We start from the raw sequence: 16,874 nt of genomic DNA on the forward strand, positions 1-16,874 counted from the left end.
AAAGAGCTTTGCTAAGCTCCTGGGAATAGAAGCTACTGATGCTTCTCATTCCAGAATTGTTCTTAATGATTTTATTACTCTATTTTCTGTTCTTCTAGTGAATTTCCCTTGATTCTAAAGAATCAGCAGCACGTAGAACAATTTTCCAGACGAAGTGGAGAAGCAAGCTCTGAGGTCTTTGCAGCCCAGGCACCTAGGAGGAAGAATCTCTGGCACCAAATTCCTGTAGAACAGAGATTGTTAACTGAGACTGGACTATTTTGTGGAAGACAGGATTTTTTTTACAATATTTGTAAGTTCTGTATGTATATTTGAATAGCATGCTTGCTAGTTCTTTGTAAACTCTTAAGTATTTATTATAAGTTGTGATTCAGTTAGACCTTCTTAAAAAAATATTTCCTCATTTATTGAATCAAGCTTTGATGTACATAGGATTCCGAGAGTTAGGTAGGTTTATGTGTTTTTCCAGGATAGATAATATTATTTTATTATTGTTTTTTAATTTATTTTAAGAATCTTTTCATAGAATTTAAAGATTATTTTGTGTGCAAATTCATACGTACAAGGAAATGCAGTTTTGTCCTCATTATCAAAGATGCTACCAATGGACATTAGAAATAAATTGAATGATAATAATTATAACTGAAACAGGTTTGAGTAGATTGTCAGGAGGACAGGATTAAATCCATTCTGCTGATTCTAATATTGTACTTACTCTGTAGAAAATACATTATTCCATTCTGCATAGCCATCTCCCTGACATTTTTGGCTCAATCCACATTGATTTAAATGAGACCAAAAATGAAAATCAAACATGGCTGTATTCCCAGTGTATTTTTTCCATTTCTTTATAAAAGTTGTTGTTGTAACTTTTTTCCTAAAGTAATTGTTCTTCCATATTTTTAGTATCATATTCCAAATGAGAGTATTTTTCCTTAGATTACTTCTTTATTATAGAACAATTAAGTTTATAAGGTATTATGTTATTCTTTCAGAGTGGTTGTACACAAAAAACTTGAATGGTGAGCACAGAGGACACAGCAAGTTAAACTGCAGCCTTTAGTATTTCATCTATACTATGCTATTTTGCTTTCGGTTACCGTAAATGTGCAAATTTGCAAATTGATGTTTTCTTTACATGTGTGTTATACAAAACTACAGAAAGTGCAAATGCGTAAGAAAAGTCTTTTTCTCATCCTACATGCACATGAAAATGTAAGTGATCCTTTATGTAAATATTAACTAGTCCCAGAGAACTGAAAATCTAGCTTTAATATACAATGTAGGTTTGCAGGTAATCCCTCAGAAAATTTTTGCGAAGAGAAAAAACCTCAACGCTTATTTATGACATTGATTTCAAACTGATTGTACAGAGATGATTATGGACCACTGTAATTGGTTTATAATTGAAGGCTTTTTGAAGATTTTGTAACGCTCCTGTGTTCAGAGCCATAAGATTCTGAACCAATCTAGAATTTTGGAATGTGTTTCTAAAGCTGTTCAGCTCCTTCTAAAAGTCAGCTATGTAGCAGTTCCAGTATGAAGTATTCCTGCCTCCATTGCTGGAGTTACAGAATGCTTTGCATTCAGTGATATGAATGCAAACATTTGGCTGTTCAAAGCAGTTTGATAAGAAGGCAGAAAAAAAAATCGCTGCTCATACCTTCAGTATGGCCTGTTTGTTAACTTGTGTCAAATTATTTGTGGTTGTAAATCACACATGATCAGACCTGTGGTCTTACAGTAATCTCTTATCTGTGGTAACCTTTTCCTCTCTGTTTTCCAGTCTCATGTCTGAGGTGACACTAATCTCACAAAAATCATATGCCCCAACTTTCATCCAGCACTGTTGTAACTCTGGTAAAGCCATTAAGTGATAATTTTCCTGTATGCAGTAAGCCCTCTGCTCATGATCGTTAAAATGAGGTTATGGCACCATGATATCAAGCTTTTCTTAAAGGCCTGATATAATCCTGAGACTATATTGTGGCACAAAACAGAAAATAGATGGTGCTCTAAAGTGCTTACTTAAGGTGTTTTTGTGGTTCCTCACAGACTGCCTGTTCATCATGTCTTCCATTCTTGGGAAGATGAAGAAATTTGGCAGTTCTGACCTGGAGGAATCTGAAGTGACAGATGAACACACAGATGGTGAGGACTCTGCACTGGAAACACCTGACAGCCTCCAGGGTACGCTCAGCACCAAGGTGCAGCCACCTAAAAGCAACATCTTTGCAAGACGTGGGCGGTTTGTTATGGGGGATAGTGACAAGGACATGGCTCCCATGGATTCCTTCTACCAGATGGATCACCTGATGGCACCTTCTGTCATCAAATTTCACACCAATTTGGAGAGAGGGAGACTTCACAAGTAAGTTTGTGTTGTAAGGTGTGGTTTGTACTGGACGTATTATGACAGTTGTAGTCTGTGCTTCTTAGAGCAGTATGTATTCACTCTGCATTTGCATACCTGTTTTCTCAGTTTCACTATTTTTAGTGCCCAAAGGAAGGAGTGTTTTATCTGAAACTGATAATAGCTGTTGTCTCTTGGCATCTCTGAAAATTTAGTCCATGGTTGTCTTGCCCAAAGTTAGTGATTAGCCTTAGTTCACATGCTCAAAGCTGCTCAGTAAGTGGACATCACTCAGAATAACATAGGATTGCCTGGCACCCAGGCCTGCAGTTAGACTGTCATACTTCAGTGCATCTTTTAAGTCTTGTTTTCAGCTTTTCAGCAGTAAACACTTTGTCAGGACAATTGCTTGCAGACATTATTTTGTACATTTTGCAGACCCATCTATACTAATCAGCAGTGGTTGCTATTTCATACAAGCAAAAGGAAAATAGTTTTCTGGTAGTTCATAAAAAGACTGCTAAATATCTGACTTAAACTGAAATTTTCTCTCGTTAGGCTCCTATCTACAGATTCCATCACAGGCTGCTCTGAAAAAGCTTTCAGATTTTATGACCGCAGAAGGATCTTTGATGCTGTAGCCCAAGGCAACACAAGGGACCTGGATGATCTGCTACTCTATCTTAATAGGACCTTGAAGCATCTCACAGATGATGAATTCAAAGGTAACACTTAGTGTCACATACCTTAAGTTGCCCTTGTCTTCTTCCAGTAGTACTACTGAGATGAGGGGGGGGAGGAAGAAGGCAGATGGACAAAAAAAAAACAACACACAAAACAACATTGCTATTAAGCGTGAAGTAGCTGCACAAGGTCCTCTAATAGCCTGTATATCCCTACTGACTGAGCAGCCCATTGATTGTAAAGTTATAAGAGGAATCAGAAAAGTTGAAGTTTGTGAAATTCTGAATGGGTTTTCTTGTGTTTTCATAACAATCTCATTAATTGCTATATGTCTGGAAGTAGATGGTGTGTTTCTAGTCGCTTCTATGTAGCTATAATCTTGTTTGTTACAGAACCAGAAACTGGGAAAACCTGCTTGCTTAAAGCCATGCTGAATCTACATGATGGGAAAAATGATACCATTCCCTTGCTGCTGGATATTGCAAAGAAAACTGGAACTCTGAAAGAGTTTGTTAATGCAGAGTATACCGACAACTACTACAAGGGTAAGAAAGGAGTGAATACTGTGAATACCGTTGCTGATAAGACTGAAGATAGGGTAAGGCAGGGCTCTCAAACGGTCTTTTGCATGAGGTCTTATGCCTGAGGATGCAGCATCGGAAAGTTCCAGTGTGTGATTAACAATCAGTGCATTCATGCTAGGGCAGTCTTTTGTTAGACAGGTGCAGTATTCTGCTCTTTGTGACAGTGATTTAACAGCAAGTTAGGGGACTTGCATTTGCTGTCTGTGCCATCTTTTTTGTTTAATTCTAGAGTTTTTCAGTCTAAAGAGCTCTCGATTCTACCATCTTACATGGAGCTGAATGAATTGTGGTGCCTGAAAGCTCTCAGTCTGTATTAAATGCTTAAGATTTCTCTCTGATGAGTGTCTCTGTAGGCCAGACTGCACTCCACATTGCCATTGAGAGAAGGAACATGTACCTGGTGAAGCTCTTGGTCCAGAATGGAGCAGATGTTCATGCAAGGGCCTGTGGGGAGTTCTTCAGGAAAATCAAAGGGAAACCTGGTTTTTATTTCGGTAAGAGTAAGCATAGCATGGGCTTTATTGATTGAGTTATCCTAGAATTATCCCAAGTGCAAACTGTTAAATAATCCTGTTCATGTGAGACTGGAGGCTCAGAAGTCGTAAATGGTTTAATCCCCCACTTAGTCAAGACACTTACTCCCAAAGGCTGAGATTATAAAGAAACACAGTTGGTAGTTGATGGTATTCAGTGTCAGCTTGGTGTATGTATCCATTTGTTTTCTGGGCACTATATCCTTTGAAAGGTTGTAACCTTCCACTGGTCTTTGTTTTGGTGCTTTTCTAGGCAGCCATGTTTCTGTAGTGCAGTTAAACCAAAGAAAATGTGATTCAAACAGCTATCAGAAGAATTGATGCTATTTTAGATAGAGAAATTCACCTCTTTTTCTCATGGTGAAAGTTGAAAACAACATGGTCTCCTTTCTGTTTTTGGATGTGTAGTAAGGCTTGCAAATGCGGTGGGGTTTCTGACCACTCATTCTCATTGCTTATCCATAGGAGAGCTGCCTCTATCCCTGGCTGCCTGTACCAACCAGCTCTGCATTGTGAAATTCCTCCTGGAGAACCCGTACCAGGCTGCCAACATTGCCGCTGAGGACTCCATGGGCAATATGGTCCTGCATACCCTGGTGGAGATTGCAGACAATACTAAGGATAATACCAAGTTTGTTACCAAGATGTATAACAACATATTGATCCTTGGTGCCAAAATTAATCCAATCCTGAAGCTAGAAGAACTCACCAACAAGAAAGGGCTGACTCCATTAACTCTGGCAGCTAAAACAGGGAAGATAGGGGTAGGTGAGCAAATGTGTCCAGCTGTCCCATCACTGCATCAAGTTATACAGAGTACATGCAAAACATTTATGCAGGACAGGTTTTATCACTGCTTATTGCTGGGGCTTTTCAGTTAAGAGGAGTTAATGCTGCAGTTTAACATGCAAAACCGCATAGTACTTAAAGCCTGTGAGGGGTGTGTGTGTGCACATGCACACCTACCCAACTGGCATTATGTACATGGTAGCAGTATACAAGACAGCCCAGGTGGAAACAGGAAGTGGGCTTCTGCTATTACCTGAACTAGAGGTCTTGTACTTTTGACTGACCAAAAGTTCCCATTCAGTGTGACTGTACGCCCAGAGATGTGTAATGTACATCTCTGTATTTTTCTTGTGGGTTGAAACAGATAATGGCAAGTTGTAAGTGGTAGAAAGCAAAGAAATGGGCTTCCTTCCACATTTATATTTTTCATCCACTAGCATACAGTGAGTAAATTAATATTGTTTACTTCAGACTTTGATCTCTGCAGTGCTCCAGCAGATTGACTTCAGCATAGTTAAATTGTGTTAATCTAAATTAAAGCAATCCTCTCTTACAGAGATACTGAGGTACTAAAAGCCCATTAGCACTGAAATGTTGTTTGAAATGTTGTTTGTATTGTTCTTTTGCAATTAGATTTTCGCTTACATCCTCAGACGAGAGATCAAAGACCCTGAGTGCAGGCACTTGTCTAGGAAGTTCACTGAATGGGCTTATGGGCCTGTCCACTCATCTCTTTATGACCTGTCCTGTATAGACACATGTGAGAAAAATTCAGTGCTTGAGATTATTGCCTACAGCAGTGAAACGCCGGTAAGTATGCACCTTGGCATTTTATTTGCAGTCTGGGGACTGCTGGGGAAGAGCTCCATGTTCTACACAGTGTATCTTTGTGTCATTGCTGTAAAACAGCAATCTTCTTTCCTATGTTTAAGGGTATTAGAGAAAACGTTTGCTGAAGTTGAGTATCATTTGCTATTTTCAAAGCCCTGTGCGTACTGGTCCTGTCAAGATTCTCTTTATCCTTTCATTCAGAATCGTCATGAGATGCTGCTGGTGGAACCCCTCAACAGGCTGCTGCAAGACAAGTGGGACCGGTTTGTCAAACACTTATTTTACTTCAACTTCTTTGTCTATACCATGCATATCATCATTCTCACTGCAGCTGCCTACTACAGACCTGTGGATAAGAAAGAAAAGGTATGTTACTCCTGTCACACATCAGGGGAACCACACAGCGCGTGTTATCCCAGATCAGCCTCCCATTTCAGTGTGTGCTCCTAAGGTCAGTTTTCTGCCTTTCCTGAAGTTAGGAGGGAGATTTTGGCCCCGCTTGCTTTCCAGGCAAGCCTTGCCCCTTGGTGCAGTACATTCAGAAACTTAACCTGTTCCCTCAGAAAAGAAGTTGCTTTCAGCTGCTGGCAAGGACAGGTCTTTCCTATCTCCAGTTCTCCTGAACATCTCTGTCTTCTGTCTTACACAGCCTCCCTTCACGTTTGGTCACAGCACTGGAGAATATTTTCGAGTGACTGGAGAGATCTTGAGTGTACTGGGAGGACTCTATTTTTTTTTCAGAGGGGTAAGATTTTTGAAACTTTTCCTTTTTGCTGGTTGGGTAAGTGTAGGTGAAAACCAAGCCTGCCTTTTGCATTCATTAAAATTGGTTGCCAAGATAATCCATATTTTAGCTGAGAGCTACAAAGCTTTTTCCTTGGCCTGGTTAGGTTACTAACAAGCCCTCAGGCTGAGGTACAGTTTTATCTATTGTATAAAAAAGAAGTCCTTAAGAAGTCAATGGGCATCTGAGTAATTACCCTAGCCAAACCTTAAGCATGGGTTTTGCAAGTAGCTAAGCCTACATTAAAGATTCTGTTTTAGCTTAAAGGCAGTCTTCTTTCTCTTGGCAGCCAGTTGATAGTATCTAGTGAATCACAGGTCCTCAGACCACTGACTTGAAGAGGTTGGTGTCATCAAAAGAGGCCCTAGATGTGAAGGAAATCTAGTGTTATGAAAAGAGTCCTTCCTGGATCTTTTAAGTGTTGTTTGAGCTATTCTTTTGCGATGCTGAACAAGTACCAGCTCCCTGGTATAGATACCAGCACTTAGTTGATGCATTCCCATGGGATATTTACTCCCTTCCTTTGATGCAAACTTGGTCTTTATCCGCCCTCCAGCCTGCTATGCCGTTTTTTTTCCCTTTCAGATACAGTATTTTGTGCAGAGGCGCCCATCATTGAAGACGCTGATAGTTGACAGCTACAGTGAGGTTCTTTTGTAAGTGCCAGTGTCTGATTGTATTCCGGCATGAAACACATGAGTGTGTGAGATCTGCATGCTTGGCTTAAACCAATCCTGATAAGTATAGAGTTATAGAATATCCCAAGTTGGAAAGGACCCACAAGGATCACAGAGTCCAACTCCTAGCTCCACTATAGGACCACCCAAAAATCAGACCAAATGTCTGAGAGTGTTGTCCAAGTGCTTCTTGAACTCCAGCAGGCTTGGTGCTGTGACCACTTCCTTGGAGAGCCTGTTCCAGTGCCCAAACATGAAGAACCTTTTCACAATATCCAGCCTGAATCTCCCCTGTTGCATCTTCATGCTATTCCCTTAGGTCCTACTGCTGGTCACCAGAGAGCAGAGATCAGAGCCTTCCCCTCCACTCCCACTTGTGAGGAAGCAGTAGGCCACCGTGAGGTCTCCCCTAGTTCTCCTCTTCTCAAGGTTGAATGAACCAAGTGACTTCAGCTGCTCCTCGTATGTTTTTCTCTCTAGACCTTTAAAGATACTTTGCTATAATTTCATAGGTCCTTACAAAATAGCAGTTGAACAAGTGTACCTGTATCACTAACCTCCTTTGGAGGTAAAGCAAATGAAGTGTTTAGAAGTGTGGTGAATGTGTCCTGCAGCAGAGTTAGAAATAGATCTCCAAGGTGGACTTGCAATACAGTGTATGCACTGGATGTGCAGATATCCTCCTATTCCTTGCTTGTCTTTCAGCTTTGTTCACTCTTTGCTCCTCCTGAGCTCTGTGGTGCTGTACTTCTGTGGCCAGGAACTGTACGTGGCTTCCATGGTCTTCTCCTTGGCGCTGGGCTGGGCTAACATGCTGTACTACACCCGTGGCTTCCAGCAGATGGGCATTTACTCTGTCATGATTGCAAAGGTCAGTCAGTGGGTGGTGAGGCCAGAGAGCTCGGATCAGAAACTGCTGCCAACAGCCCCATTTCCAGGAGAGAAGTCACCACGTTTCCATGTTTGCCTTCCACGGGAAGGCCTGTATCAGTCTATTATAATCAGCCTTTATTTTCTGAGCAAAGAGATGCACATTTTAAGTCACATAGAAAAAACACCTGCTCCTCATCCATGTGTTTTATAGCAGTCTTGATGCATTCTATTTTTATTATTATACTTCAAAATAACAGTTGGATAGATGTGGATTTAAGTAGACTGTGAGAATAGTGCAGACTCATGTGGTATGAAGTGGCACAGCTTTCTACCAGCTGGAAGTTTCCTTAGGAATAGTTTAAATCTTACCAAACAGCAATTAGCTAAGAGGCAGTAGCTGGCTAATAAACCTCTATGTATGACGTAGCCAGCTAGCCCAAGAGGAGAAGAAAGAGGCAATTGTTTTAATGTGGTCTGTACTCATGAAGATGAAACTATTTGTCATGCATATGTCTTTCATATGTGTGTAAACTGTTGCTTGAATGACAGAAAAATGTTTTCTTATTAACATTGATTATCTCAGTGGGATAAATAACTGTTTAATGCATGAGCAGCCAGTTCACAGCAAGTGTCTTCTTGAGCTGAAGGAATATTTTCTACTAATTTTTGTTTCAGTTTATATTTGAGTTTTTACAATATATAAATTTTCTATTTCTGCATTACAGATGATCCTTAGAGATTTATGTCGCTTCATGTTTGTCTATCTAGTATTCCTCTTGGGATTTTCCACAGGTAATATAATACTTGAGGTTATTTTTTATCTTCAATCTCAGAAAATTATATGTTTCAAGTGGCTTAGAATATTTATTTTCAATTAGAAATTAAAATCAACCTTATTACAAAAATCTCTTCAGACTAACAATTATGTGTAGTAACTTGGATCACAAACTGCTTAGGAAAACTGAATGGAAAAAGTCAGCCTGTTCTGTGTAGACAAAACTGAGACAACGCATCTGAAATGGTGTCAGTAATGGGGAATATTTTATAGAGCGGTTTCATTGGGGACAAGGTGTCATGAAGATACTGTGTCATATCTGATACCTTTATGCTTATTTTCATTGCTTGCAGGAGAATTAAGATTTCAAATTATATTTTCATCTTGTATGGTATTCTTCTTTTGTAATAGCTGTGGTGACTTTAATTGAAGATGACAATGAGGGGCAGGATGCAAATACCTCTGAATATACCCGATGTTGCCATACGAAACGAAGCCGCACATCCTATAATAGTCTATATTACACCTGCTTGGAGCTTTTCAAGTTCACTATTGGGATGGGAGACTTGGAGTTCACAGAGAACTACAGGTTCAAGTCTGTGTTTGTCATCCTTTTGGTTCTCTATGTCATCCTTACGTACATCCTTCTGCTCAACATGCTTATCGCACTCATGGGAGAAACTGTGAGCAAAATTGCACAGGAGAGCAAGAGCATCTGGAAACTCCAGGTATATTGGTTCTATGAGGTTATCCAAGAAGGAGGGTGTGGGGAATCATAAGAGAGAATCTGTAGAAGCTGACATGTCTCTACGTAATAGGCCACTGCTTCTTTCTGATTCCCCCAAACAGTTCCCCCCTCAAACAGTATATCGGTTCCTTTTCCGTGTGTATTTGATGTTTTGTCTGAGCAGATGTTCCCAGAGTTGCACACATGTTCGGAATTTAAGAAAAGTACTTCTGTAATTAGACAGAATTATTTGGGCTTTTATGATGGAAAATCCTGATCAGCGTATGAAGACAGAGATTATGCAAGGGACAATAAAACATTTTTTTCCAGAGTCTCAGACAAAGGCATATCTGCTTTTGTTTGGGGGTAAGAAAGGGAACTTCATAGTACCAACCACAGGGCAGTAATTCAGCACTTTAAATCCCGTGTTAACAGAGGTGATATTTCAGAGATGGGTGCAATGCCTTCTTTAAGATGATGAAAATGATAAGTGATTGTTTTTTGTTTTTTTATAAAGGCAGAATTCAGGATTTGCATGACTGAAACAGCAGCTTCTCAGTGGTCTGCTTTCTTTTACCTGTTAGAGAGCCATCACAATCTTGGATATTGAAAACAGCTACTTGAACTGTGTGAGGCGCTCGTTCCGGTCTGGAAAGCAAGTCTTGGTGGGGGTCACGCCTGATGGCCAAGATGATTACAGATGGTGCTTTAGGTAACCTGCTTGTATGTCAAATGATCAATCTATTATAGACAAACAAGATGAAGGTATCTGATAGTGGGTACTGGGAAGCAGAACTTTCCCTCTGGAGCACTCCTCTGACAAGCAGTGTACTAGCACCGTCTCAATGTGTGATACAAACTAATCCTGGAGTTGTCTGTTAATGTTTAGAATAGTTATTGTTTTTGTTGTTCTCTCCCCAGGGTTGATGAAGTGAACTGGTCCACGTGGAATACTAATCTGGGCATAATCAACGAAGATCCTGGATACTCTGGAGACCTCAAAAGAAATCCCAGTTACTCTATTAAGCCTGGCAGAGGTGAGTGTTACAGGGACCTAGATTCTAGTGACAAAAGCAGTACAGATTGATTGTTAGAGGACAGTCAATTTATACACTTAAGGATAGTAGATAAGTTAATGTTTTTTTTGTTTGTTTTTTTTTTTTTTCAGTCAACATGAAGTGTAAAGGACTAAATAGGTTCATTATTCACATAGTGGTTTTACTGGCTGGAATAAAAGTCTCATGGATTCATCATTCTGATTTTAGGTTTTTATAAGGCGGATAATATGTGCAAATTCTGAGGACTTGGGACAGTGTATGATGGTAGACAGACAGCCAACAAGCTACTTTGGAGGCCACAAATAAAGCTTCCTATAGCTTGGGGGAATCCAGCTGAGTGTTTAACCCTAAGACAGTCTCTGCTGTGCTTGCCAGATGAAATATGAAAAACTCTTGGAACAGTGGGGGTGGGAGGACACAACACAAGGCCCTTTCTTCCTCCTTTCATCAGTTTTCTATAAAAACTGCTTGCATGTATTTCTCTTGTTTCTATGGAGGAGAAAAAAATAACCATTCCTTTCCTTTTTTAGTTTCAGGAAAAAACTGGAAAACTTTGGTTCCGCTTTTAAGAGATGGGAGCAGGAGAGAAGAGACACAAAAACTACCAGAAGAAATCAAGTTAAAACCCATTTTGGAGCCTTATTATGAGCCGGAGGATTCTGAGACATTGAAGGAATCTCTTCCAAAGTCAGTCTAATCTTATTTTGTTTTTCAGAAGGTTAATTCTGGTTGCCTGTGCTGGTCCTCACAAAGCAGGGCAATTAGAGCACTTCCTTCGTAAGAACAGAGATTTATTGAAACAGATCAAAGGACTAAGGAAATGACTGTGTGCAAGGATTCATTAAGTATGCTAAATAAACTACTTGTTGTTTAAGCTCATGTCTTCATGGTTATTTTTAATATGAATCTGCAAGAAAGTGGCTATTTACTACCTGGTTTGTATTTACTTGGCTAGATATTTGCATCTAGGCTGTCTCATGAAGTGTTAGAAATAATTCCTGTATTTTTTTTACTGGTTTGTTTGTTTTAATTAAATGCATCGAGAATTTCCCACAATTCAGAGCTGTCTGTAAGATGGTGAGCTCTTTTTTGCTGCAGGTTTTTTCCCAGTCTTCATCCATTTCTTTCGCTCTTTGAAAGTGCTCTCATGCGTTTCTGAGATCTGAGCTGACATATTCATTGTTAGCTAACAGGAGCTTTGCTAAGTTTTGTGGGTTGGTGCAAGTGGCCAGTAATGGCGGATATTTTGTTGATAATACAAAAATAACAAAAGGCCTATAGAAAAATGGTTAGCACTCAACACTCTGGACATAATGGATTTCATACTTTGTCTGCTTTTAGATTCTCTTTTAAAAAAGTGTTTTTGTGAGCAGCTACAGGCCCCGATTTCGTGACTTCCCAGCCTTGAAAACTAACTAACCATACTATAACAAAACTGGAGAAGGACTCATAAAAGAGCAGTAAAAAAATGCCAAGAGACCAGAGGTATGTTGTTGTGAAGAATGTTCCTTGTAAAGGAGATAAATGGGGGGACACAGTGAAAGAGTAGAAAATGAATGATCTAAAGATATTACTCTTTTCTCATAACACAAGAATAAATATACTCTGTGAAATTTTAAAGGCTGGATAGTCAAAATCAATTAAGTGTTTCTCTTACAGTGTCTGAGTAAACTCCAGAATTCACAGTTATTGTTACTGAGGCCAAAGGCTTCACAAGATCCCAAATTTGACATTTATTTAGATAACAGATTAACTTTGCATTAAGTAAGAGATAGTGGTTATAGAGAATATATGTTTCGAAGGTCAGATGTATAATAGCATATAACAATAATTATCTTGAAATCATAGTTTTTGTTCTTGACTTTAACAGCAACAACAGGAGGAAAGAAATCTGATGCTGCAAATCCATCTGGCTGGACTTACAAAGAGAATCAGGAAAAATGCCTGAGAGGCAAAATAGGCAAATTTTCTGAAACTACAGATAGAAACCTGGAATGAGAGGAAAGAATAGGAGGGACTTGGCATCCTCGTGAAAAGTGACTGGACAGAAAGTAAAGATAAGAAAATTTGTCTTAGACAACTGGCCCAATAATCCAGTGATGGACCTGTGCAATCCTGTTGGGCAAGAAAAGGTAAATTGTTTTACCTTCTTTACTTGTTATGTATCACTAAAACACATAGACCTAACAGCTTTTAATGTCCAAGTAGATTATGCGTGTACAAATATCCTTAAGTCAACAAGGTTTTTAAGCACGGGTTCCAGTTTGAGCATGTGCACTGTTTCTCTGGCTGCATTCAAAGTACAGTTGTGCTAAAGCACTTCTGTGAAATTCATCCAGAGTGCACACAGCCTTTTGTCAGGGAGAGCCCGTCATGCTTGGCCTCTGACGCATCCAGAGTTTGCGGTCAGATAACATTCATGAGTCATTGTGGTTGAAAAGTGGTACGATAGATGGGTCAGTAGCAAATCATTGGGAAACTTGAAATCAAAGATGTAGAAAAGTGAGTCAGCCTTTGAAAGATAATTTTCAAAATATCTTTTTTTTTTTTCTGCTTTTACTAAGATACTGAAACATTCACTATTTTTTAAGAGAAGCAATTAATGTATTTACATACAGACTGCCCTCCACTGCTAACACTGTTAGGTGGATTCTGGGTTGTTTGGAGTTTTCTTTTACCAGGGTCAGGATTTCTGACAGTGCTGCTTTTTGACAGGGTACTAAAGCAATAGAGTTCAACAAATCTTAAAGCATTTAGCTTATTTGAAATGGTAGCACCATCTAGAGGACTAATAATACTTGATTCTATTGTTAACTAAGTCATTTAGGACAAATGTCACTTTTTTGATAGAGTTTTGCAGGGCATACACACAAAAACTTGCTAAAGGATTTGAAATAATTGTTTCACAAAAATCAGAATTTAAAGCCAACAAGCTTTGTCTCTCGAGGAGAGGGAGACCACAAAAGATGTTCAAAGTTGGGATGTTGAATGGTATACCATTATAAAGGTGTATCTCTAAGCACTTGGCAGGACTCTATAGGTTCTACGCAAGACTTGATTATGCTCCGCACTGAACATAGCAAGAGGCAATCTGTATATAAAACAAGTACAGCTAAGTAAACAAGACAGGTTGAGGCAGCTAAACTCCAACTGTTAATAATAAATGTAGAAAGGGGCCAACCAGAAAAACATAGGTTCATTGCCTCCAAGCCTTTATGTGCCAGCGCAAATTTATGCACAAATGCATGTGGGGAATGTTATCTATCTGGAAAGCATTCCTGAAGTTTCATAATTCCCTGTGAGGGATCCATTTCTCGTAATTATCTGCTTGTATAGAGACCTAATCTTACTGGTTAAATTCTGCCTTCATTTACATGAAGGGCCTGTCCAGGAGGATTGATCAGCTGCGGTGTATAACCTGAACAGAATGTTGATCTCTGCCTTCCTGTCCTTTTCTGTTCCAACAGGATTACCCAGAGCACAAGGGACTTTTTATGAAAAAAAATTAAATGCTGAAATTTGGAATGAAAATATATATCAGTATAATGCTGTGGTTGAAAACGTAAATGGCCTGTATTTGTGGGATAGGGTGGTGCTGGTGGCTTTTTGGTTGTATTTTTTATAAATCCCTTAGCCTTCTTTGGGAGGAAAAAAAAATCCCACTTTCCTAAAGTAAGTTATTACCAACCTGTCAGAATTTCTGTCTATATCATCACTCATTTTTTTTCCACGGACAGAAATTTGTTTCCCAGAGCTGGGCCAGTATAGCTTGGCACTCCAACCTGGTGTCACACACGTTTATTTAGACTCACTTGGCCACGGCTCTGTTTGCCACAATTTACTTCCTTCATCTTCATTGCACCTAAGCGCATAGAACTGTTTTGTAAATCAAGGTGTGTCTCTGCTAAGGCAGACTGAGTAGGATGCCTACAGGGGACATGCTGGTTCTGAACAGAGAACACAGACTTACTCTCATGGTGGAGGGTTGCGACTAACCCCAAGGGAAGAGACGTGGCTTGTCAGGAAGTATTTGTGCTTTAAGAATGGCTTTGCTAGGATCGGCAAGCTGTTATTTCTACTGCTAGACACTTCCACTGTCTGAGGAGGAGTGCGGCTTCGCAATAAATTAAGCTATTTTGGCGGGGGGGGGGTGTTTGTTTTGTGGACGTTCTGCTTAACTTGGCAGCCATATTTTGCCATGGTCCTACAGAATCTGTGTATTGAGCGCTTGGGGATTTTTTCAGTCTGAAGTTTGAATAATTATTCCACACTCAACATGGTTAGAAGCAGCACGTGGCTTCTATTCCCATGCTATTCCTTGAGGTTTGCGGGTGGTAAAAATCTGTCCTCTTAGTTATTAGTCACATTAATTTGTGTCCACAGTAAGTGCTTAATAGAAGATGACCAGGTTCAACATCTGTATATATCCACCAGCTCCCAATAACCACACTGGCTCAAAAGCAAAGGAAATGAAGGGTGCTCATGTGCTCACATCTCCTGTCTGTGGGTGACTGTAATTAGTAATGAGCATAAATGGGTGTGTGATAAGAGATAGCAAAAAGAGGTGAGTTGGACTAAGGTGAGTTGAATTGAACACAGGCTGTTGAATGTGTAAAAGCCAAACTGTGGTCTCAGTGTGTTACAGCACTGCTATACCTACGACTTCTGCCTAGTAAGTCATGTAAACTGCTGCATCTTTCAAGCTCCAGTAATTTCTGAATTAGTTGAGAAAAATATATATCCTACCTGAAAAACATGAAGCCATACAGCCTGTATTGAGAGTGTGCTTACTGTGTCCTCTTGCAACAGCTGGCATTGGAGCCTGAATAGCCCTTGTCTTAATTAAACACTAATGTTAATCCCTTCTCAGGCAGCATATAGGCAGTTTTTTGGTAAAGTCCATGGAAAACTCCACAGCCCACAAGAGGGCCCCCTAGCTATGTGCAGGGATGCTTCCCAATACCTCTGGAGTACCCCATAGCTGCCTTGCCCCAGGAATGCTGCTCTCCCTCTGACACCACTTTGTCCTGCTTTGCTGCCCCTAATCAGATTCATTATGCAGAATCATTTTTATCTTTGCCAAATGCCAGGTAATCCCATTGCTCTTCCATGGCAAACATCTATGTCACACTAACACGTTACTCAATCAGGCATCTTTGCTGGAGTCCCTGGTACTCAAAAATCCCCAAGGTGTTTGCCCAACAACTGCTGTACTGCTGCAAAACACAGGGCGTCCTGCCAAACCCATAACCTTATGGGATAAAGCCAGTGGACTCAGGTTCTGATGCTGGAAGTTTTCAGAACACTGTCAGTAGGAATTAGATATGTTTTAGGAAAAAAAAGAAAAAAACAAAAACAAACAAACAAAAAACACTGTTGTGGTAAATCTGCCAAATTCAAAAGAATCTATGTACATTAAAAATCCCAGATAAGGTGATGTTTGGAACAACCCCTGTGGCCAGTGTGTTTGGATATTTAATATTGGCTTGTATCTTTTGGTGCATTAGAGAGAATCTTCTTGTAACGAAGGTACTTCATATGAATCTTTCTTGCTCCATTAGGCAATAGGCATGGATTTACTGGGGCCTGGAAAGAAGATGTCTTAATTGACATTGCCAGATGCAGCATAGAGATTCTGGGTCTTCTGATGTGGTTACAGGGCTCTGAAGTGCTTCCCATCACCCACATCATGCAGACTGGGGTTACTTCTGACTCTGGAATAGTTTCCACAGAGAAAATATGGACTGAATTTCTCCTACATCAGATGTTAAACTGTACAAAACACTTCAAAATAGATGATGGAGAGAAATAGTTATTTCTCTGGGAAGGAGAGGAAATCAAATGATCTTGTGAGACTTCTGCCTTTCTGGTGTGTTTGTGAAACTGGCTGAGCTGCATCACTATTAGTAACGCTTCCTGTTTCAGTATGCAGGCAATGAGTGGGTATGAAGAGACATAAATGTTTACAGAATCACTGAGGTTTTCAAATTCCATCATCGTCCAGAATTGTACTTCTCTGTTGTTGTAATCAACCTCCCTGAAGGTTTTAGTCACCCTAAATGTTGCTATGAAAGGTTATGTCGCTTGGAATTGCCATGTCAGCTGACGGTGGAGCAGACAGGGAGAGCAACTCCCAGTTACAGGAACTGAAAGGAAGTGTCCTACTCACTCAGCCAGAAAGAGCAGTTTTAAGCCAAGTCATCAAA

At 39.9% G+C, this 16,874-nt stretch overlaps 1 protein-coding gene across 1 annotated transcript; it reads left to right on the forward strand.

Annotated features, from left to right (window-relative positions):
* Window positions 1-1,077: 1,077 nt before the first annotated feature.
* Window positions 1,078-12,226, forward strand: LOC118255059 (transient receptor potential cation channel subfamily V member 1). The gene is made up of 16 exons (XM_035560970.2): window positions 1,078-1,215; window positions 2,056-2,371; window positions 2,912-3,078; window positions 3,430-3,582; window positions 3,975-4,115; window positions 4,620-4,918; window positions 5,577-5,753; window positions 5,976-6,140; window positions 6,424-6,519; window positions 7,144-7,214; window positions 7,941-8,106; window positions 8,834-8,900; window positions 9,295-9,611; window positions 10,195-10,322; window positions 10,532-10,647; window positions 11,199-12,226. The coding sequence occupies exons 2-16, from the start codon at window positions 2,070-2,072 to the stop codon at window positions 11,363-11,365; spliced, it is 2,532 nt and encodes an 843-aa protein (XP_035416863.1). The 5' UTR covers window positions 1,078-1,215; window positions 2,056-2,069; the 3' UTR covers window positions 11,366-12,226.
* Window positions 12,227-16,874: the final 4,648 nt, after the last annotated feature.

The sequence above is a fragment of the Cygnus atratus genome, chromosome 20 (genome assembly GCF_013377495.2).
Source record: "Cygnus atratus isolate AKBS03 ecotype Queensland, Australia chromosome 20, CAtr_DNAZoo_HiC_assembly, whole genome shotgun sequence".
NCBI classification, from domain to species: domain Eukaryota; kingdom Metazoa; phylum Chordata; class Aves; order Anseriformes; family Anatidae; genus Cygnus; species Cygnus atratus.

Excerpts from the sequence above, each read along its gene's own strand:
- LOC118255059 (XM_035560970.2), top strand. The coding sequence starts at position 2,070 with ATGTCTTCCATTCTTGGGAAGATGAAGAAATTTGGCAGTTCTGACCTG. Across the intron at positions 2,372-2,911 it reads GAGAGAGGGAGACTTCACAA|GCTCCTATCTACAGATTCCA; the intron begins GTAAGTTTGTGT and ends TTCTCTCGTTAG. Across the intron at positions 10,648-11,198 it reads CTCTATTAAGCCTGGCAGAG|TTTCAGGAAAAAACTGGAAA; the intron begins GTGAGTGTTACA and ends TTCCTTTTTTAG.